This window comes from Psammomys obesus, unplaced genomic scaffold (assembly GCF_907164565.1).
Source record: "Psammomys obesus unplaced genomic scaffold, mPsaObe1.curated_primary_1811, whole genome shotgun sequence".
Taxonomy (NCBI): Eukaryota; Metazoa; Chordata; class Mammalia; order Rodentia; family Muridae; genus Psammomys; species Psammomys obesus.
In genome coordinates, this window is record NW_026595981.1 from 19,112,355 (window position 1) to 19,133,731 (window position 21,377).

Here is a 21,377-nt window from a genome sequence, read left to right on the forward strand (position 1 = left end):
GGACACAGCCCAGGCCATCTTGCACCTCCCTGTTAGACTGTGTATGGACTTCCTCACTCCATCAGGCTCCTCATGGCTCTATGGTTTCTGACGATTTATTTCTACTCTATGTTGCTATGATTATATTTCTTGTCTTGAGCATAAGCTCTGTGGAAACACTCTTTTCTCCCCCACCTGCTTTCTTCATTGCTGTACCCACAGAGCCTACATGACTTTTGCAATAGAAATCCAATACTAGCTGAGCAGTAGCCACACATGTCTTTAAGCCCAGCACTCCAGAGGCAGAGACAGGTGGATCTCCGTGAGTTCAAGGCCAGCCTGGTTCACAGAGTGGGTTCCGAGGTGGATCTCCGTGAGTTCAAGGCCAGCCTGGTTCACAGAGTGGGTTCTGGGACAGACAGGGCTATTTAGAGAGACCCTGTCTCAAAAAAATTAAAAAGAAATAAAAACTCAATACCGAATGAATACATGAAGGAACACACAAACTACCGCCATAGTCACATGTTGCTGATGGACTGGGCCTACAAGAGGGATACAGGTGATATTACATGTGAAATCCATACCCTGACATGTGGAGACATGGGACCAGCCACGACAAGGCAGGGCACCAAAAATGTGAACACGGAAGAAAGCGTGCCACATACAAGCACACAGATGTAGCAAATGACGGGGTTGTACCACACATCAGTGGACAGAGTCAGGCAGTATAGGTGAGGACCACGGGACTTCCATGCCCTTTCAGTGATCTGCAGAGGCATACTGACTTATTTATTTTTTTTTAAATTATTTTTATACTTATTTATTTTTGAGACAGAGTCTCACTACGTAATTCTGACGGATTCAGGCTGACTTCAATTCGCAGAGATCTGCCTGCCTCTGCCACCATGCCCAGTAGAGGCACCAGTAGAGGCATCTTTGGGTAAGGTTCCACTATGTAGACCAGGCTGGCCTTGAAGGGCTCACAGAGATCCGTCTGCACCTGTCTCCCAAGATGGGATTAAATAAAGGTTCTTTATGTATTTTTTTTATTGGGGATTTTTAAGATTTATTTAGTTGTTAAGTATACAATGTTCTGTCTGCATGTACAACTGTATGCCAGAAGAGGGCACCAGATCTCACTGTAGATGGTTGTGAGCTACCATGTGGTTGCTGGGAATTGAACTCAGGACCTCTGGGAGAGCAGCCAGTGGTCTTAACCTCTGAGCCATCTCTCCAGACCCTTGTTGTTGTTGTTGTTTTGAGACAGGGTTTCTCCGTGTGGCCCTGGTTGTCCTGGACTTTACTATGCAGACTAGGCTGCCTCAAACTCACAGAGGTTTGCCTGCCTCTATCTCCCAAATGCTGGGATTAAAAGCATACTCCTGACTATTTTTGTTTCATTTCTCGAGTCTGTTCCACTTAGCTTACTCCTGATCTGGTCCTCATTACTTCCTTCCTTCTGCTAACTTTGGATTTTTCTCCTCTTCAAATCCTGGGCTCAACGGATCCTTCTTCTTCGGCCTCCACCGTACTGACATGTTAGTTTCCTCTTATTTGGTTCCTGAAGGTGTAATGTCAAGCTGTTTATTTAAGATTTTTTTTTCTTCACTTGTGATGTTTATTGTTCCATAAACTAGAATCTGGGTAACAATAAACTTTTCTTGTCTCAACTCATATTTTTTATTATGGCACTGCTTGGGATGGAGCCCAAGGTTTCTTGCAGGCTAGCTAAACACCCGATCCTAGTTACGCCCCAGCTCGTCCTATAAACTTTGGAGTGTTGTTTATTTTTGTTAATCTGTGGATGTAGAAATTTAAATTTTTCTTTTGTGTGTGTTTTGAGACAGGGTTTTTCTGTGGAGCCCTAGCTATCCTAGAAATCACTATGTAGACCAGGCTGGCCTCAAACAGAGATCTACCCAGCTCGATTTTTCTCTGTTTAAAAAACTTCCTCAGCTGGCTATGGTGGCAAATGCCTTTAATCCCAGCATTCTGGGAGGCAGAGGCAGGCGGATCTCTGAGTTTGAGGCCAGCCAGGTCTACAGAGGGAGTCCAGGACAGACACGCCTGTTAAGTTTCAAACCCAGGACAAATGGCTGAGGTGACTATTTAACATATCACAGCAGACCTGGCCTCCAGGTTCTCCCAGAATCCCTCAGTCCCTGCCTGTTACAGGGTTTGGCTGGCATGGCCCCACCTCTACCCTGAAATCTCCAGCCCAGGGGCTGGGCTGCCCTTCCCTGACAGGTTCTTGCAGACATTTTGGTTACCCGCCCCTTTTTTTGTACTTGGTTTTCTTCTCTCCCTTTCTCTCCCCACGTCTCCACATGGCTCAGGATCATGACCAGTCTGGACTCCTGCATCTGCCTGAGGCTGTGTTCTTCCACATATCTGTAATACTTTTTCACCATACATAGGAGTCATGTCATTTATTTTCCTCTCTCTCTCTCCCTTCCTTCCTTTCTTCCTTCCTTCCCTCCCTCCTTTCTTTTCTTTCTTTCTTTCTTTCTTTCTTTCTTTCTTTCTTTCTTTCTTTCTTTCTTTCTTTCTGCAACACAGAGAAGCTCTGTTTCCAAAAAACATAAATAACCTGTTGATTGAACAACAACAAAAATGGGTCGGGTGTGGTGACACATGGCTTTAATCCCATCACCCTTGGGAGGCCAAGGCAGGTGAATCTCTGTAAATTCAAGGCCAGGCTGGTCTACACAGGAGAGTCCCAGGACAGCCAGGGCTACATAGTGAGACCCTTTTTAAAACGCAAAAGAAGGGAAAGAAAAGGAAAAGGAAAATCTACGGCTGGGTATGGCTTGCTTTTATTGGCCAGAATTAGAATTTTGAGTTAGGGGGATTTTCAGAACAGACTACAGGCTAGATAACTGGATTCTCTGGGACCCACAGAACAGAGAAGAAGCCCAGACACAGATAGGCACCAGGGCCCCTCCAAAAGCTCTGAGGGAGACTCTAGCTTAGGGGCTTCCTCCCCAGGTTCCTCCCTGCATCAGCCACCGTTGGTGGCTGGCTAGGAAATGTCAGGACTAGAGCGTCTGGTTCCCCTGCATATTCTTTGGTCATGGCCATGAGTCTGTCTGGCCTGGGAGAATACCTAGTAAGCATTTGGCGGCTGGGAGGAGGCTCTCATCTAACTGTGTGTCCCTCAGCCACCTCCTCCTTCTAGGACACAGTTCCCTCATGGGGTCAGGAACTGGGAGGGAACCACCACTTTGAGATGGGAGGACCTGCCCATGGTGGGTGGAGCCATCCTCAGCCTGGGATCCTGCACTGTATAGGAAGAGAGAAGGCTTTGCTGCATTATGGTTTCTTCCTTTTTTTTTTTTTTTTTTTTAAGATTTTATTTCTCTGTTTTATATATATGAGTGCTCTCTCTGCATGTACACCTGCATGCCAGAAGGAGGCCATCGGATTTCAGTATAGGTGGTTGTGAGCCACCATGTGATTGCTGGAATTGAACTCAGGACATTTGGAAGATCAGCCAGTGCTCTTATCTGCTGAGCCATGTCTCCAGCCCCTGCATTATGCTTTTACTTCTCTCTTTTTTTTTTTTTTTTTTTTTTTTTTTAACCCAGATACAGTGTGGCCAGCAGCTTCAAGCCCCTGCTGCCTTCTCTATCACCACCATGGACTGTACCTCAAACTGTGAAGCAAAAGAAACCCATCTTCCTTCGAGGTGCTTTTGTCAGAGCACCATCCTATCATAACTGCCAAAGTCCCTGTGACACCTGGCAGATGCCTGAAGGACCTTTTGCAACTGTCTGTTGCCCTGGGTTTTCAGGGTGACGGAGCCACTCAGCAACCCTGTCGGCTTGCTAGGACACTGTGGGGATGTGGAAGGAGGGCTGGGTCTAGCAAGGGAAGAAAGCTGGGTGCAAAGGGGTCAGGAGGCTCCCGGTGAGGGAGCTAAGGGAACCTGCAGAGAATGGCACAGTTCTGCAGACACGGTGCCAGGCCTCTTCCATAGGCCATCTGATGTCTGTTAAAAGAAACGGTGAACACTCTGAGGTCAGCTCAGCCTGGGAATCCACAGGCAGCTGGCATCTGCGTGGGTCTCTGATCTCTTTTTAGCTGTGCTTAGGAAGACTCCATTGGCTCCATTTCATGCGAATCCTGCACGAAGGTTTTGCAAAAGAGACAAAGACCCACTTTCTGGCTGTCTCTCTCTTGTGAGAGCAGGGCCGAAAGTGGGATGCGGCACTGTTCTCGCCTGGCTCTCACCAGGTGGACATCATTCTTCCGTCCCCAATTTTCTATGCCAAATTTTAGGTCCTGGGTTTCCGGTTCTATTTCCATAGTTACTTTTTTGTTGTTGTTTTGTTTTCCTCTCTTTTGTTTTGTTGCTAGGAGAAAGTACAGTTCCGTCTGTAACACAGCCCCGGACCTTAGTAGGCCCCCAGGCCTTACAATTGGACTCCATGATGGAAATGCCATTCAGGTTGTAAAACTCAGCACATAGACCGCATCAACCTGCCAGAACTGAAACAAAGGCCCAATCTATCAAAGTCCATCTAGTTCTTCAAAGAAAAAAAAAATCTCAAAATGTACTAACCTTGCTTTTTAGCTTTTGTAGTTCCACTTGTGTAGTTCACTGTTCTGTTCTTCCTAAGTCCATCAGCCTGGAACTTGGTTTTTGTGGCGTAAAGGCTCACCCTGAGAAAGACTCCGCGCTACACTAGGATTCTGAACACCGGGGATAGTCGCTGGCTGGCTAATAAAGACTTTCTGTTGGCTTAAACCCATGTCTGAGCAGTCTTCTCTGGAGCATACCCTGCACCACACTTCCCTCTGAGAATTTTGGAGCTCTCCCTTAGGTTTAAAAATGCCATGAATGTGGGCTAGGAGATGGTTCAGAGCACTGGCTGTTCTTCCAGAGGACCTGGGTTCATTTCCCAGCACCCACAATGTGTCCCAACTATCTGTGATTCCAGTTCCAATCCCACAGACAGACATGCAGGCAAAACACCACATAAAAATAAACATTTTTTAAATGCCATAAAGCAAGGCTTGGCAGTGGTAGCACACACCTTTAATCCCAGCACTTGGGAGGCAGAGGCTGGCAGATCTCTGTGATTGGGTCCAGCCTGATTTACAGAGTGAGTTCCAGGACAGCCAGGGCTACACAGAGAAACCCTGTCTTGGAAAAAAAAAAAAATGCATGAACTCTCACAGGAGCAGCAGCTGTGCAGAAAGTGGGAGCCACCATTGGGAAATTTATGACTTGAGTCTAGCCTACAGTCACTGAGGCTTGGCCCTAGGGGAGGCCAGGACTTCCTCAGCATTCACTGCTTCAACTGGAAGGTGAAGGAGTTTGTTAACCTGACTAGTCTGAGCTCTTTGGGTTGCAAGTGTCAATAAACCAACTCAAACTAGCTGAAGCAAGTTTGGAGGGGTGTTGTTCTGGTTGCCAAGGAAAGAAAGAACAGTCCGGCTATGGTTAGGCTGCTAGGCCCCAGGAGCAAACTGAACCAGATGGAGGAATGCCATAGAATTTTCTCCCATGTTCACTTGCCTCTGACGATTGTCTTCATTCTCCTTCTCACTCAACTGGGCTAACAACATGGCTGCCTCTAGTCCTAGATTTTTCCATCTGATAGATTTACTACCCGGGGCAGTCTAGAGACTGATTGTCCTCAGACCCTGAGCTGTCAGTATGGAAAGGAGAAAGGGTCATAAGCGGCCCACGTTGGATCAGTGCCAACTCGGAACCAGTCCGCTGTGGCCAGAGAAGCAGAGCCCCACTGCAACAGTGGGCTCTGCCCTTGGTCTCACAGTGAGGATGTAACTGATTGAAAGGGTCGAATGAGCTAATTGCAAAATGAAGTTATAACCTATAAAATAAATGCAGGTTTATTGGAAACAGCTCTCGGCTGCCATGCATGGGGAAGGAGGGAGAGAGAGAACATGGAGAAGAGGAGGAGAGATATAGAAGGAGAGAGAGGAGCAGAGGAGAGAGAAAGAAAGGGGAGCCAAAATGTCTGGATTATAGAGTGAAGGGAAACCCAGGCCCTGAGCTGGAAAGTTCAGGGTAGAGGGCGGGGCATGCCAGCCACACCCTGCTGCAGGTAGGGACTGAGGGATGCTGGGAAAACCTGGGAGGCCAGGTGCGCTTTGGTATGGTCTGAAACAGAACAGTAAGGAGGCTGGAGATGATTGCAGAGGAGGCCCAAGAAGACCACATGCTCAAGTAGCAATTCCTGGGTGACTTGTGAAGGGGGATTCTGCTGCTGCTGGGTCGTGTGTGTGAGAGAGGCTCGTGACAGCTTCTCACTGGGAAAATGGCAGGAAAGCAATCACGTTTGGAGCGAAGCAGTATAATCCCAGTTGAACAAAGCAGTCCATGCCCCAGCGCTCAGGAAGTAGAGGCAGGAGAATCGCATGAGCACAAGATCCTATCGTAGGCAACACTGGGAGACTCTCATCTTTAAAAAAGAGTAAATTGGTGCTGGAGAGATGATGGCCCGGAGATTAAGAGCACTGGTTGATTTTCCAGAGGTCCCGAGGTTAATTTCCAACCCTGACACGATGTCTCACAACAGTCTACACCTGTCTTCTCAAGGGATCTCATGCCCTCTTATGATGTGCATACGCACACAAAATATGCACATGCATAAGGCGTAGGGAGCTCTCTGAGTTGGTAAGTGCTTGCCTTCAACTGGGTAGACTCGACTGCAGTCCTCAGAACACACCAAAAAGAGCCAGGCAGAGTAGCACACACTTAGAATCCAGGTTTGTTAGGCAGCCTACGCTCTTTGCCCAGAGCTCCAAGCCACAGAGAAAGATGTCTCAGAAAGATGGGCGGTGCCTGAGGAACAACACCTGAGGTTTAAGACCTACGCATACACACACAAAGCTGGGTAGAGTGGCAAATCCCTGTGATCTCCACCCTCGGGAGCGTAAGACAAGAGGACAATGGGCTAACCTGGGCTACCAATTGGGACTGTGTGTGTGTATTCCAACCCCACATTTTTTGAGTACTACCATCTCAGAGGCTGAAATCTTCCCTCCTCCAGTCATCTCTGGTGTGAGCAGGAGCCACGAGCCCTGCTCAGTTGTCAAGTCTCGGAGGCTTACTGACTCTGTCTGTTAACCTAGGCCTAGTCCTGGAAGCTTCCAGCCTCTGTACAACCTAACCTAGGTCTAGAATGTTTTCGGGCTCTTGAGAGTTACCGCTGAATAAGCTCACCCTTACTAGCTCTTTCTGAGCTCATTGCTGGCTGGTTCAACTCAGTTGTTCTGCCTCAAACTGTTCTTCCAGCTACCTATTCAATCTGGCTTTTCTCTCAGCCTCTGAATTGTTTTGCTTGGCCTCAAACTAACGCCAGTGATCTTTCCTAATCTTCTGGCTCCTTTTCATTCTCTGGCTTGTTCTGTCTTTACCTGTGTCTAGCTTGCTCTCTCACTGAAACTCCCTCTCTCTGTAAAACTCTCCCACTAAAACTGCCTTGTCTCTCTATGCTTTGTCCCTCAAGTAGCTTCCCTATTCCCTGTTTTGTCAAATCTTCTCTGATTCATTCTTCACTTTCTTTTTTCTTTTTATTTCTTTTTTGCCCCTCAATTAGACATCACTTTCAAACAAGGGTGCTTCCTACCACAAACTAACTTTACCTTCATTGTTTGGGATTAAAGTTGTGTACCACCACACCTGAACCTAAGCTTTTTACTTGCTCTCTATCAGGCTGGCCTTGAACTCAGAGATCTTGCCTCTGTCTCCTGAGATTAAAGGCATACATGCCTTTCAGCCGGGTCACACAGACCCAGAGGGTCTTTGGGTGTGATAATCTTTTGTCAGAGCAGCCACATTCTGAATTAAAATTTCTCTACACCCAGCCCTGACGTCTGTCTTGAGTGAGTATAGATCCATTGCTTTTCATTCATCTTTGCAGTGAAACATCTACTGAATCTCCCCGTGACACCTAGATTCCTGAGTTCAATTCCCGGCAACCGCTTGATGGCTCATGACCATTTATAATGAGATCTGGTGCCCTCTTCTGGCTCACATACAGGTAGAATACTGAATATACAATCAATCAATCAGTCAATATTTCAAAAAGAAAAAGAGCGGGAAATTTCTGTATCTTAAGGAGCTTCCCTCCAAGACAGAGGTTTAACTTAAAGAAGATGGCTGTACCACATCCTTGTCTAAGTGGTTAACACAGCATCTGGTTGGTGTTGAGTCCTCAGTCCATGAAGAATGTCCTTATCAGACAGATTTAGCAAAGTCACAGGTAGAGGTCTGAGGGCAGTTCAGGGACACCAAGGATTGCTGGCAGCCACCAGAAGCCGGAACAGGGTATGAGGTGAACTTCCCCAGAGCCTGTGAAAGAAGCAACCTGGCCAGTCCGGTCATGGGAGACCTCTGGCCTCCAGAACTGTGACAGCACAGCTTTTTGTTGGGTAAGCTACCCAAACTGTGCCAGGAATGAATATGCCCTTTGATACACCAACCCTGAGAGTGTGAGGCAAGCCTCCTCAGGGCCTTTACACATGCTGTCCCTGTGACCCATAATCTTTGCATGAATAAATTCTACTTCCCACTCCTCTACACATTAGCTTAATGTTACTTCCTCAAAAGAGAACACGCTTGGTCACCTTATCTGAATGGTCTCCGCCCACTAGAGTCACATGTTTCTCTAGTGTTTGGACCTTTTGTCCCAGCACTCAGCACGCCTAGCCTGCCTTGTTGGGTTATGCGTCTTTTCCATGGAGACTGGAATGGTGTCAGTTTGCCATACCTCCTACCTTCCAGCCACCATCCCTCCCCTTAAGATGTCAGATATGTTTGGGAGAGGTTCACTGAAAGAAAGGAAGGAGGAAGGAAGAAGAAAGAGAAAGTCTGTACGCACAGCGAGAGGTGAATGACCTCAGGCTAGCCAGAAACTCCCCACACACAGCTTGGAGGATCTGAACACCTGAAAAACAAGAATATCAACATTGTGATAAGAACATCTGAAGCACTAAAGACCTGGGAGACTCCCGAAAGAAAGTCAATGTACGATAAGGACCATTTTACAACTGCGGGGAACAGATCTGCAGGTGGAATTTTCTACCTCATAAGTTCCCTTTCTTTTCTGCCCTATAAAACTCTTAAGCCCCCTGAGCCTCTGGGATGAGTCTCCCCTTCCTCAGAGAGACTTCTGCCCTTTGTGTCCTGACAAACGACCTTCTGCTTCTAATAAAGGAGGAGGTCTGTCTCTCCTTTTCTTTTCATGTTGCTTCCATCAATCCTGACCTCACATAGAGCCCTTCTTTTTGCCTGGGGACCAAAGTTACAGAGGGACCAGGTGTCCAAGGGCCATTTTCCCCCACAAGACATTTCTGGCTTTTCTTTTTTTTATTATTAAATTTTTATTTTTCATATTAATTACAGTCTATTCACTTTGTATCCCAGTTGTAGCCCCTCTCTCCCTCCCTCCCTCCCTCCCAATCCCACTCCTGGCTTTTCCTTTGAGCCTACCATGACCGCTATGGTCTACAAGTAGCCAGTCACCAAGGTATGATACTCAGCATGGACTGGGCCTGGTACTACTGTGGGCAGCTTAGTGGCAGTGGCAGGTTCCTGTCCTTGAGGAGCTTGGGTGCAAAGAGTGGACACAGCCTGTGAACACACATGATGACACAAAGCAAGGCAATTTCAGGAAGGGATGGGGCTCCTTCCTCTGCAGTGTCAGAGGGGTCTCTCAGAGAGGGGCAGGTGAACTAGAGCCTGAGTGATGACGAAAGGCCCCTCTGTGAAGGTCTGGTGGTGATGGAGAAGTGTGAGTATGGGCAGCAAGTTCAAGTTTCATCAAAGGATCAAATGCCCTGAGACAGGCTATGACCAGAGACGCTTAGAGTTGAGAAAGAAGGTTGACTGTGCCTGGATACCGAGAGAAGATGAAACAGCACCCAGGAAGACGAAACAGGAGGATTTCTGTGAGTTCTAGTCCAGCCTGTGCTACCAGTGATAAGATCCTGTCTCAAAAAAAGATTTATTAATTATAATCATTATTATTATTCAAGACAGGGTTTATGTAGCCTTGGCTGTTCTGGACTCTCTTTGTAGACCAGGCTGGTCTCAAAGAACTCACAGAGATCCTCCTGCTTCTGCTTCCCAGTGTGCTGGGATTACAGGTGTGCAGCACCTCACCAGGCTTTCTCTGTCTCAATTTTTTAAAAAGGGAAGATCAACCTTAGTGTAGCACACAGCATGAATTACGGGGGGTGGGGGGGCAGGATGGAGATCACAGCATCCTGCCAGAGAGGAATCTGCCAGAGATTCCTTCACATGGCCTGGAGAGAGTCTTTAGCACAGCGTGGAGTGGCCTGATACGTGGGCTGTGACTCTGAAGTAGAGACAGGCAGATGCGGCCCTGATTTGGGTAAAACTGAGGAAGGACGGGGAAATGAGGAAATGAGAAACCAGAAAACACCCTTGTGTCTCGTTTTTTAACCCAAAACAGCTAGGTTTTTGATGGTCCATCTACCTGTGAGGGGAACATCAGGAAGGATGCTTTGGGGAAGGGCAAGAGGAAGCCAGGAACTTCTGGCCTCGAGCTTCTCCATAGGCTGTTGCATGGGGAAGTATGAAGTCTTGGTCGGAGATAAAGATCTCAGGTCCAACAAACAGAACACAGTCTGTGATGCTGCAGTAGGAGAAACGGGGAGTGAAAAGCTGAGGTTGGAAGATAGACAAAACTTGCTCTGGAAGTTCTGAGCCACACAAAGCTCAGAATTTGGCGAGAGCGGCACACAAGGGTGGGTCACACAGTAACCGTAACCAGAGAGGAAGAATGAACGGGTGCGCCAAAAAGGACCGCTTGAGCGTCCCTGAGTGAAGCCTACCGACTGGATCTCGCCAGGCTGAGGCTGTGTTGTTGAACACTGAGGGGCCTCAGACCTTTCCTTGGGATGATGGTTGAGTGCATCGAGAGGTGCTGGGGGCCGGGGGAGCCAAGAGGTGGTGGCAGCTGCAGCCCACAGCTTTAATCCCTTTAAGCCCAGTGGTAGGTGGATCTCTGAGTCTGGGGCCAGCCTGGTCTGCAGAGCCAGTTCCAGGACAGCCAGGCCTACACAGAGAGTCCCTATTTCAAAACCAAAAGTGTTTGGGGGACACATAGCTATACATAGTTAGCTACCAGGAAGTTACAGCTATTTTTTTTTTTTTAATGGTCTGACTGGGAGCGGGGTGGGTCTTTCTTGCTCCCCCAGCTAGGTGCTCTTGCCCGGGACAGCCTGACTCAATTCCTCATGAACTGAAGCTCTTACCCAAAGATTTCTGTTCAGGGCCAGTTCCCTTTTGTGTGTTAGCCAGAACTGGTCACGCGCTATTATTACGGGCTTCCTTGATTAATCTCTTAAGTGCCCTGAGTGATTTCTCACCGGGAAGGTGTGTTGGTTCTATAACAATGTCACGGGCCGTGCGACAAGCACTGTGGGCTTGAGCACATGTTAGGACAAAGACAGAGCCTCCGTCCTCCGCCACTCAGAGGTGACAGGGGAGGGGAGGAAAGCCAGGCAGAGTGAGGTCAGGCGGGCATGGGAGAATGGTTGGAGCAGGGACCTTGGCCACATGGATCCGATGCTAATAAGAGGGGAAGTCACACTTTGGCTTCAGCAGAATTGAGGTCCTGGAATAGTGGAAACAAAAGTGAGAGAGGTGAAGATGGAGAGAGGAGGTGGGACGGCAGATGACGAGGGATGGAGGTTTTTAGAGAAGTTGGTGGTCCGGCAGGTTATAAACAGACCAGGCCTCCGTAAGGACAACGAAATCACAGGAGTGAGGCCTGAGGTGGAGTTGGGAGCAGGAGGGGACACCCCGGGCCCAGCTGGTTTCCAGGGCAGCAGATGGTGATCAGGGCTGGGGCAGAGGTTAGACAGCCCTGGTGACGTAGTTTCCTTTTTTTGTTTGTTTGAGATAGGGTCTTCCTATGTATAGTCCTGACCGTCTAGCCTTGAACTTGCTGGGTAGACCAGGCTGGTCTTAAACTCACAGAACTGCCTACCCCTGCCTCCTATGCTGGGATTAAAGGTATGAACCATTATGCCAAGATGGCTTCTGTTGTTTCCCTTTGAAGCATAGGACTTGAGGCTGGGGTGTGAGAGGTCTGGAAATGCAGGTCTGGGGTGTGTTGGAGGAGTGGGAGCCTCAGGAGACATGTAGACTGGGTTTGAAAGTGGATCCATTCACACAGGTGTGCTGGTTCTTGGCCAAGAGACCAATTCAACTGGAGTCTGGCGTCTTTGTAGATGAGCAGGATGGATGAAGAGCCAAGAAGATGTAAGATGTAAGACAGTCATAATTACAATGGCCTGAGTGAGAACACTGTGAAATCATGAAGGTTGGAGCTTGAGGGGCTTGGAGAATGGCCAGTGTGGAGATTGACACATAGATGAACCAGAGCAGCAGGTAGAGTTCAGAATGGGAGGTGGGAGGTTAGGAGGATGTCCTAGTCAGGGCTGCTACTGTTACGATGAAACACCATGACCAAAAGCAAGTTGGGGAGGAAAGGGTTTACTTGATTTACATTTCCACATTGTAGTTCCTGAAGGAAGTCAGGATAGGAACTCAAACAGGGCAAGAACCTGGAGACAGGAGCTGATGCAGACGCCATGGAGGGGTGCAGCTTTCTGGCTTGCTCTTCATGGTTTTCTCAGACTGCTTTCTTTCTTTCTTTCTTTCTTTCTTTCTTTCTTTCTTTCTTTCCCTCCCTCCCTCCTTCCTTCCTTCCTCTCCCTCCCTTTCTTTTTCTTTCCTTTCCTTTCCTTTCGTTTCTTTTCTTCTTCTTCTTCTTCTTTTTTTTTTTTTTTTTTTTTTTGGTTTTTCGAAACAGGGTTTCTCTATGTATCCTTGGCTGTCTTGGACTCACTTTGTAGACCAGGTTGGCCTCGAACTCACAGTAATCCACCTGCCTTTGCTTCCCAGGGTGCTGGGATTACAGGTATGTGCCACCACAGCAGGCTTTTCTTTTTTCTTGATGAATAAAAGAAATAAAAAGAAAAGGACATGACTAACCCAAGGTACAGTGGAGGAGGAAGTTTATTGTAGATAAAAAGGAGAGCATAGGCAGAGACAGGGACATCTGGGAGAATCCTGAGTGGATATGACCCTGAGTCATGGCAAAAGGGGGGGAGGGGAAGAAAAAAAGAGGAGTGAATAGGTGCAGCTGCCAAGGAGGCCAAGGTACAAAAAAGTCCGGTAACTAAAATGGTTGGATGATCTAGGGAAAAGCCTCTGGAGGGAGGGCAGCCCAGTCCCAGAGCAGGAGAGTTCAGGGTAGAAGGCAGGGCATGCCAGCCATAGCCTGTAACAAATTCTGGGAGCCGCCAGGTACACTTTTAGAAGTTAAATAGGAATCTCGGCCACTTGTCTCTAGTTTGAAATTTACTTAACACTTTCTCCACCACACCGCACCCCAGACAGGGTTTCTCTGGCTGTTCTGGAATTAACTTGCTTTGTTTGAGGCTTGTCTTGAACTAACAGAGATCCACCTACCTCTGCCTCCAGGCTCAGATGGCCTTCTAAGAACCCAGGACCAGCCCATGGCCTCATTCACAGTGGATTAGGTTCTCAATCACTATTTTAAGGAAAAAAAGCCCTGTAGGCTTGCCTACAGCCAGATGTTATGAAGCATTGTGTCAACTGAGACTCTCTTCTCACTGATGATCTTAGCTTGTGTCAGGTTGAGGGCACAGGAAAAGCTACTGGGCTTAAGCAAATTGCCACATCCTCCCACTCAGCCCTTCTAAAATGGAGTCTGAAAAATATATCCCAGGTGTATGTATATATATATATATATATGGGCATGGTGACATAAGCCTTTGATTCCAGCGCTTAGGAAGCAAGGGCAGGCACATTTCTGAGTTTGAGGCCAGCAAGAGGCTTTTTCTTGTACAAATAGGAAAACTAAGGGCTGGTGATGCTAGAGGCAGAAAGTAAAAAGCTGGAGCCCTGGATCTCAGCTCCAGGGTGGGGTGATTCCTGTTGTTGTCATCTCTCCATCCCTTACCCAGCACCTGCAGCTCCTCCCCCCCTCTGTCCAGGAGCTCCCTCCCTTAGCTCCCCTCATTTTGTCTCCCCCACATTCTCGAGGAGCTCCTACAAAGGTGGTCTAATTCCCAGCTCCCAGAGCTGTTCCTAGGTGCTAACCAAGCCGCGTGTTTCTGTACAAACCCTTGGAGGCAGATCTCATTCATTCCCTCACATATTTTCTCTTTCATCATTCACTCAGTTTGAGCTGTTAAATCTCCATTAAGAGATGGTTTCTCAGTCGTTGGCAAACAGCTCATCCAGTCCCCCAGCCAACCAGGCTGCAGCTCAGTGCTTCTCATCTAGGAGTCCTAGAGGCTAAGCACATGGGCTTTGGATGTTTTTCCTATGTCCACAGATATCCAGGCCTTTCCATGTGCATTGCTTGTTTATTCCTCAGGGTCATATTCATGCATGTACGACACCTGTCAGTCTTCACTTGCCTCTGTCTTCGTGACAGGGCTGGGGAATTAGATCAATTGCTGTTGATCAAATTTCACCTGGTATTTCATTGGGCGGGGGGACGGGATGACTCAAGCAATTGCTAAAGCATACAAAATATAAAGTTTGGGCTAGAGAGATGGCTCAGCATTTGGAGCACTGGCTGCTCTTTCATAGCACCCAGGATTAATTCCCAGCACCCACGCTGTGGCTCTGAAGTATCTGCAACTGAGTTCCAGGGGATCTGATGCCCCCTCTAGCCTATGTTGCCTGCACATTGGTGCACATGCAGGCAAAACACTTGGATTAAAAATAAATCTTAGGGCTGGAGAGATGGCTCAGAGGTTAAGAGCACTGACTGCTCTTCCAAAAGTCCTGAGTTCAATTCCCAGCAACCACATGGTGGCTCACAACCATCTATAAGGAGATCTGGTGTCCTCTTCTGGCATGCAGGTGTACATGCAGATAGAACACTGTATACATAATAAATAACTCTTAAAATACATAAATAAATCTTAAACCAGGTGGTGCACGTCTTTGATCCCAGCACTTGGGAGGCATTGTCAGGTGAGTTCGAATAGGCCAGGCTGGTCTACAGAGGGAGTGCCAGGAACAGCCAGGGCTCTGCCACGTGGCTCATATTCTTCTAGAACCATTGGAGCAGGAACTGGGGATTTAACTCAGGGTCTTGCATATGCTAGGCAAATACTCTACCCCTGAGCTACGACTCAAAGCCCCTCCCCCCTTCCCTTTTAAATTTTGAGATCTGTAAGCCTCCTCCCTCGGGTTCCTGAATAGCTGGGACTGTAGGACTGTACAACAGCACCTGGCTCTTCTAGATCTTAATAAATATGCAGAGAGAGACACACATACACACGTTTACAAAAATGTAAAGATTGAGTTTATTTTACAAATCAAAGCTGCCCTTCAACTTGCTTTTTCTTACAACAGTAAAAAGCCAAGATGTAGGCTGGGTGGTGTTCAGTGTGGGTGCATGTCTTACAGAACAGGCTCCCATGGGTCATACCCCACCCATGAGCTTTAGAGTGTGGGACTCTCTGCAAGCTTGTCCTCAGAAGTAGAATGGCACCTGGTCTCATCCTAGATACCCAGGACAGGCATAGTGCCTTATAAACGTGGGTGGCATGAGTGGATAATGCAAGGTCATCTCTGAAAAGGTGACATCTCTTCCACTCTCACCAAGAGTCGTGACTGGAGTGGGGATAAAAATCATTCTCCAGGGGGCTGGAGAGGTGCCTCAGCAGTTGAGAGCATTGGCTGGGCTTCCAGGACCCGGGTTCAATTCCCAACACTCACAAGGCAGCTCACAAGCCTTCTGTAACACCAGTTCCAGGGGATCTGACACCCTCAGAAAATACCAATGCACATTTAAAATATAATATTTCAGCCATCGAGCTTCGGGAAAGACACACCCTGCAGGCCATGCCACTGAATTAAAAAGTTCTACACCATCATCGGTGACAAGAAGGCTGAGGTGACCTCCTCCTGTAGGGAAAACCCCAGCCCTAAGGAGAAGCAGCCACATCAAGGCAGAGACGCTCCTGCCCACCGCCCTCCCCCCTTTCCCTGTCACCCCCAGCGCCATCTTGTCAGCACTACTGCTTTCCCCCAGGCACCACTGTCTCGAGGATCCTGTCAGAAGCACCCTGCCTGCACACCTAGGCAGTGAGGTTGGGTCTGGAGAGAAAGGCTGGCCTTCTCTTCTCTGCAGCGCACTCGGAAAAAGACAAGGATGAGGTGGAGATACCTAGCACGACCCCTCCCCCCCACCTACCCAAGCCAAGGCAGCAGGACCTGTCCTCTGCTGCCTCGCCTGAGGGAGAGTCCCAGCTCCAAGCTATGCTGTAGGGCCTACAGGACAGAATCTTCTTCCCTTTAGGGGTTAAGTGTGGGTGGAGCTAAGGTAGAGCCCAGGCTCAGCAGGAAGAGCAGGGTGGGGTCTTCCACCCCTCTCCCTCCAGGGGATTCCTGGAGAGGAGTCTGGAAGCTAGCAGTCTGTGGGCCTGGCTCCACAGATGTCTAACCACACCTGTTTCTCCAAGTTCTAGTCTCCAAGGAAAGCAGATCACAGGACCAGGACAGGACTGGGAGAGCTCTCCAGTTCATTTCTTTAGTGTCCCCAGGTCCCAAGGAACTGAAGGTCAAAGCATTCATCCACTTTTTGGATGCAAGATCCTCCCAGGCAGGTGGTCAATCAACACAGTCCATGACCACTTGGAAGGAGCTGGAAGTGTTTTATTAGCCTCGGAACTCGTCTCCATCACCACTTCCCCGCCACAGATACAGAGCCGGTGAAAGGACATATGTTTTGTGCGCTGCTATGGAGGTATACAGTGGGGGTCTTCTCTGTCCAGGTATTGTAGGAAGGTGGCTCAGAGTCCACAGTTCAGCCTCCTGAAGTAGCTCTACAGGGCGGCAGAGCGAGCTGTCCAGTCAGGATCTGCATTCCACCAGCAACGGATCTCTCAGAATCCCACTGCAGGCACACCCAATTCTTGAAAGTCTCAACAGCCTTTGGTGTGGGATTAGGACAAAGACTACGGATCCAGCTCAGCTCTCACAGGCCGGTTGGGGAGGAACAGGGGTATAAAAACAATAAATTAAATCAGAAGATCAGAGGCATGATTGGATGCGTGGAATCAGTCCAGAGTCTTCGGAAGTCCTGGGGCTTGATCTAAGAGGCTTGTGGGCCAGGTAGCTCAACAGGCTGGGTTGTCTCTCTCATCTGGTCAGCAAGGTCCTCAGGCCTGAGGCTGTAGGGTGGAGGTGGTTCTGTGGGAGTTGACTTCAGAACAACCTGCAGGGGAGAAAGGGTGTTTGTCACGCTTAGGATCTGGGTAAGGAACAGCAAATCAGGTTGGCAGAGCCTTTCCCAATCCGTTACTTCCAGAAGATGGACAGCCAGGTATGAAACAAGCTGGGGATGGGGCAGAGAGACCCACCTGGCTGTAGGGTGGGGGGGGATCCAAAGTGGTGACCCAGATGGTGTCTAGGGAGGACGGTTCTGGAGGCATCCGCTGATCCATTCTGTGGTTCTGCTCTGGCTTTCTGCACTTGTGACAGAAGCGCTTCACCAGGCCACAGATGCACAAGAGGGGCACCATGACCAGGAAGATAATGAACAAGATCCTGGGGTGGGGGAGAAGATATCTCCATAAGTGCCTAAGCCATGCTCCCTTACCACAGCCCCTCCATCAGCTACCCCAACCCTTAGGGTAGGCCCAGCCCTCTGGGGATGAGGTTGGGTCCAGTCCAGTGACCCCCAGGCTCACCTGAAAGGGTCATTTGCGAGATCCCACATGCTTTTCTCCATGCAGCACCCACTCTCACAGCATACGAATCCTCTGGGGCAGTTTCTGGTCAGGACAGACAGGCATGGGGAGACACTGATGAGGTTTATGTATACAGTGTGTTCGCCACAGGGTCGTACCCAAGGGTCCCCGCTTCCCCAGACACTTATACCCTCAGGCTGCAAGCCGCCCTTTGTGGGTGTGAACTACAGCTCCATCCTGGGTTCACTGGGAGGAACTGGGGCCCGGACTTGAGACCTGAGTCCAGGGTTCATCGCGGCTGAATGCCATTATTCCTCAGGCAGAATGATCACCGCTGCAAACCTTCCAGAGGCAGCACTGCTCATTTGACTTACCCCCCCTCCCCCAAGCTAAGAAAGGGTGGGGATTAACAGCAGTTACATGTAGACCTGCTCCAACCATGCAGATCCCAAGGTTGGGTGATAAGAGCGGGGCTATGGTTTCAGCAAACGTGATGAGTGAGGCGTCTGTCCCCTCACCCAGGGCAGAATCTGAGGGTACACCCTTCCCCCTGCCTTAACTGACAATTGTCGCCAATGTCCCATACTTACAAAAAGTGACATCTGGCTATAAGCTGTGGAAGAAAAAAAAAAAAAAAAAAAAAAAAGACAAGAGGTCAGAGCTCAAAAACTCAAGGATTGTGACTGCTGTCAGAGAGCTTGCCCAGCATACTCCAGGCCTTGGGTTTAATTTCCAAGGCAGCAAGCAACAAATCAGGTGTGCAGCTGGGGGTGGGAAGGCACAGGACTTGAATCCCAGCACCTGGGAGGCAGAGGCAGGTGGATCTCTGTGTGTTCAAGGCCAGCTTTGTCTACAGAGTGAGTTCTAGGACATCGAAAGCTACACAGGGAACCCCAAAAAAAATTTAGTCTCAAAAAACCAAAAACCAATCAATCAATCAGGTGTGCATAAACCAGGAATAGCAGTACATGCCCATTATCCTAGAACTCAAGAGAAGCCAGGACCATTCAAGGTTATATGGACAGTTTGAGGCCAGATTGGGAACATGAGATCCTGTCTCAAAAGGAACTGTCTCTGCTCAGACATTGTTCCAGAAAGCAGGTTTTAGGTCTGTCTCTCCTCTTTCCAACTACCATGTCCAGAGCCAATGACTGGAGTCTGCCTTTGCCTGGGATTAAAGGCATGTATTACCATGCTGGCTCCCTCTCCCTTTATTGCTCTCACTAGGTAGCCCTGGCTACCCTGGAATTCAGAGAACCATCTCTGCTAAGAGGCATGGCTCGCTACAGCTGATTCACAGGTGATTCCCCCTGCCACACACAGAGATCCACCTTTAGTGGATCCTTGGCTCCAGAACCCCCCCGAAAGCAACCCAACCCCCCCCCCCCCACACACACACCATGACCCCCTGTCCCAGGTAGAGGCGTCTCTGGACATTCCCCTAAACATGCTCAAGCCCTATTCATCCTCTGGTCCTTGCTGGAAATTCCCTGCCCTGCATCCCTCATTGTTTCAGGGCACCTGGGGCCTCCATGCAGAATTCCATCCTGTTGATAGCGGTACCGTGTCTAAGTTCTTAATGAGGACTCTGTTCTCCCACGTGTCAAGGAATCTCCCCCTTCGGCCACCTCACTTCAAATTACAACCATCGCCAGATGTGTGACCGAGGCCTTTAATCTCAGCACTCCGGTGGGAGAGGCAGGTTGAACTCAGTTAGCTCGAGGCCAGCTTGGCCAACATGGCAGTTTTGAGGGCAGCCAGAACTGGACCCTATCTCAACAAATGAAGAATAGGGATCCAGCTAAAGATCGTGAGGAAGGGTACAGCAAGCTAAAGATGTGAAGGGTCCCAGAAACTCAGTCACAAATCCCCATCCTTCCAAATATCAGACTCTGCACTCTTCCCTTTCCCAGACTTTTTTTTTTTTTCCAAGACAGGATTTCTCTGTGTGGCCCTGGCTACCCTGGATTCCCTTTGTAGACCAGATGGCCTTGAACTCACAAAGACCTCCCTACCTCTGCCTCCCAAGTGCTGGGATTGAAGGCATGTGCCACCATGCCCTGTTTCCTGGCCTACACATTTTTGTTGTTTTTATTTCTCAAGGCAGGGTTTCTTTGTGTAGTCCTGGCTGTCTTGGAACTCACTCTGTAGATCAGACTGGCCTTGAACTCAGAGATCCACCTGCCTCTGCTGGGATTAAAGGTGTGCACTGTTTCTAGGACGACAGTGGTTAGGCCAAGCCTTTAATTCCAGTAAAGGAGGATCTTTGTTGAGTTCAAGGTCAGCCTGTTCCACACAATGAGACCCTGTGTAAAAACAAACAAACAAACAAACACCCAGCAACGGTTAATTGACAGAGCTAATAAAAAGGGCCAGGATTCTTCCTCTTCCCATCTTAACCAGGGGCTGGACTGATCCGGGATGGTCGGACTGACTGTAAAGGGGCTGCAGAGAGTAGTCGGGAAAGGACTACAAAGGTCTTGAGCCTGGAGGAGTGCCTTGAGCCTGGCTTCCTGCGTGGCCTTGGACGGAGAAATTCAGGTTCCAAACACCCAGTGGACTGTTCGGGGGAGCAGGCTTGGGACTTCATATACCACAGCCCTTCCCACCTCCACCAGATTCTCAACCAAGTTTGTAAATTTAATCTCCGGAGAGAGAGAGGCAGAGGCAGATGGATCTCTGAGTCTGAGGCCAGCCTAGAGTTCCAGGACAGCCAGGGCTAAGCAGACACCCTGTCTCAAAAAACCAAACCAAACCAACCAACCAACAAAGGCTTGTTCTGACCACCTCTCAGGAAAACGTGCCAACCCAAGACACTTAAGAGTTTGGGTAGGAAGAACAAGAGCTTAGGACACCCCTGCCGGTGGCCACCCAGCCCAGGTCCTGGCAGCCAGGTCTACTCCGAGGACAAGCTGGAACTTATCAGAGAAGCAAGAGAACCTCCTCCTCCCTAGTACACAAGCAGAGAAGTCCCAGTCCCAGGGAGGGCGGATATACTAACACCACAAGGTCACCAGCCATGGATGAACAGGGAAGGAGAGACCGCCTAGTCCAGACACGCAAGACAAGACCTCAGGTACCAGCCTGACTCAGAGCTTATTAAGTGAAGACTAAAATGGGGGTCAAAGATCCTATTTAGGGCTGTGGGTGAGGCCAGATGCCAGTAACAACACAACCCTGCCAAGACTCGGGCTGGGTTTTCCCAGGGCCTCCTTCCTGGGTTCCTACCTCCACTTTCCCCAAACAAAACAGAGACAAAGTTGCTACTTGTTCCTGTTTACGTGAATTCCTGACAAGGTAAGGCAGGGACTGGGCTCAGAGGCAAGCCTCTGCCAGGTAAGGGTGCTCCAAAAGGCTCGGAAGCCTTGCTTACCTCCTCGGCGCTTACTCGTTGGAGACTGGGCTGTAGGCTGAAGAACAAGGCGAGCGTGAGGAGGCCGGAGACCCAGGCGTCCGACATCCTGACAAGCGGGCCACTGAGCTTCTGAGTGTAAAGGAGTGACGGGCAGGACCTTTCCAACTTCTCTCCACCTATGGGGCACAGCCCCGAGACGGGGGCGGAGTTAATACACCTTCCTGGGGCCGGAAGGACCAGGAGCAAGCGAGCCTGAGCTCAGGGAGCAGAAGTGGAGAGGAGCCGGGTT

General features: G+C 49.2%; 1 protein-coding gene across 1 annotated transcript; it reads right to left on the reverse strand.

Moving 5' to 3' along the window:
• Positions 1 to 15,318: 15,318 nt before the first annotated feature.
• On the reverse strand, positions 15,319 to 21,322 carry Tmem92 (transmembrane protein 92). The gene is made up of 5 exons (XM_055620449.1): positions 21,107 to 21,322; positions 18,324 to 18,346; positions 17,734 to 17,817; positions 17,404 to 17,590; positions 15,319 to 17,258 (listed from the first exon to the last, which is right to left on the reverse strand). The coding sequence occupies exons 1-5, from the start codon at positions 21,191 to 21,193 to the stop codon at positions 17,136 to 17,138; spliced, it is 504 nt and encodes a 167-aa protein (XP_055476424.1). The 5' UTR covers positions 21,194 to 21,322; the 3' UTR covers positions 15,319 to 17,135.
• Positions 21,323 to 21,377: the final 55 nt, after the last annotated feature.